The sequence below is a fragment of the Manacus vitellinus genome, unplaced genomic scaffold (genome assembly GCF_001715985.3).
Source record: "Manacus vitellinus isolate BGI_N305 unplaced genomic scaffold, ASM171598v3 scaffold_120_pilon, whole genome shotgun sequence".
NCBI lineage: Eukaryota > Metazoa > Chordata > Aves > Passeriformes > Pipridae > Manacus > Manacus vitellinus.
Window position 1 is genome coordinate 140,247 of NW_021938898.1, and position 1,497 is coordinate 141,743.

Sequence of the window (1,497 nt, forward strand, 5' to 3'; positions counted from 1 at the left end):
CCCTGTGAGGTGGCAGTGCCAGGGTGGGCACAGTGACAGTGGCCCTGTGAGGTGGCAGTGGCTCTGTTACAGCCCCGGCTGGGGAGATCCAGGCCGGGTTGTGGAATTGCAGGTGGTTGGCATAGAAACCAGGGATGCTGTGATGCATCACCCGGGGCCCTTCTTTACCCTGTTGGGTTTTTTTTAGCCTCTTCCCTGTAAATCCATTTCTGTAGTAACACTTTTTTTGCCTCTTTTTTTTTCATTTTTTTCATTTTTTTCATTTTTTTCCCTTTCTGGTTCACTATGAAATATTTACACTCGGGCTCCCACGGCTCCTCCAACACATCCCTGGCTGCCTGTGCAGACGGATCCACTGGCACCGTGCCCACATCCCCAGGCCCTGGGGGCCCTGGGGACACTTTGTTTGGTCCCAGAGTAGGGAAAAACACAGGGAAAACTTAGGGGAGGGTGGTCCCGTGGGGGCCTGATCCACAGGAAACTCCCTGCACCGTTGCTTCCCAAACCAGGTGCCAACACCGGGGTGTGATGCCACATCCCCCGTGCCCACCCCAGTGCCCCCCAGTTGCCACCACCCTGGGCTTGTTGGGGCTGGCTGGTGGCAGAGCTGGGAATTCAGCAGCCGAGGGCTGACGTTACCTCGGCTTGCTGTGAATCATGAAGTGAATTCTCGGGGTATTTGTTGTAAATAAAGTCCCAGCGGGGGCCTTGTGAGCCGGAGTGACGTCACCGAGGAATTCGGGATGAAAGACGCGGCTGGGCTAAAAATAACGCGGGGCACAGTCGTTTGTTTGCCTTGCAAATAAAGGCCTTATTATGAAATGGAAATAATTGCGGGGATAATTGACTTTTCGCCGGGCCCCGCTGCTCCTGCTTTGCTTTTGAGGTGTTAAAATCCCCGCCTGCAGGTCTCAGCCTTCCAGCAAAATCCCGCCTGAGGATGGGGCTGGAGCTTCCCCGGTTCCTCGAGTGCTTTGGGAGATCCTGCCTCGGCTTATTCACATTTTAGGGAATCCACTTTCCCATAAAACAGCCCTGGCAGTGGGCACTGCCCTGCCCTCCTTCCCACGGAGGGAAATCAAAGCCTGAGCCCTGACGCTGCAGCTCCAAAATAAATCTTTGGAGTCCAAAAATAAAATTGGATGCGAATATAAACTTGCAGAAACATTTGCTGATCTCAGATTTAATTTATTTATTTTTTTTTTTTTTTAAATTCTCGGTGTGTGTTTTTCGTGATTGTTTTGACTGCTGAAACGGCTCCTGGCCCCGACTCCTGCTGTCATCATTCCCAGCAATTACAGGGATTTTTGGGATGGTTTTCTTTCTTTTCCCGGAGTTAACCCTTTGTGGTCAGGGTGGGGGTTGTGGTATCGCCGTGGGATGGGGATTTGGGGCTTTGGGATGGGCGTTTTTCAGGAGGGAGATGGGGGAAGGAGGGAGCACGTGGTGCAGCTTCCAGTAACCCTGGGAATAAACTGCTCCCTAATCCCGCTGATT

At 52.4% G+C, this 1,497-nt stretch overlaps 1 protein-coding gene across 1 annotated transcript in view; it reads left to right on the forward strand.

Annotated features, from left to right (window-relative positions):
- PCGF2 (polycomb group ring finger 2) overlaps window positions 1-1,497 on the forward strand; it is a 16,375-nt gene that overhangs the window by 4,901 nt on the left and 9,977 nt on the right. The window contains exon 2 of the mRNA XM_029965857.1: window positions 347-417. Within this exon, the coding sequence (XP_029821717.1) occupies window positions 347-417 (71 nt within the window). The remainder of the gene's footprint in view (window positions 1-346; window positions 418-1,497) is intronic.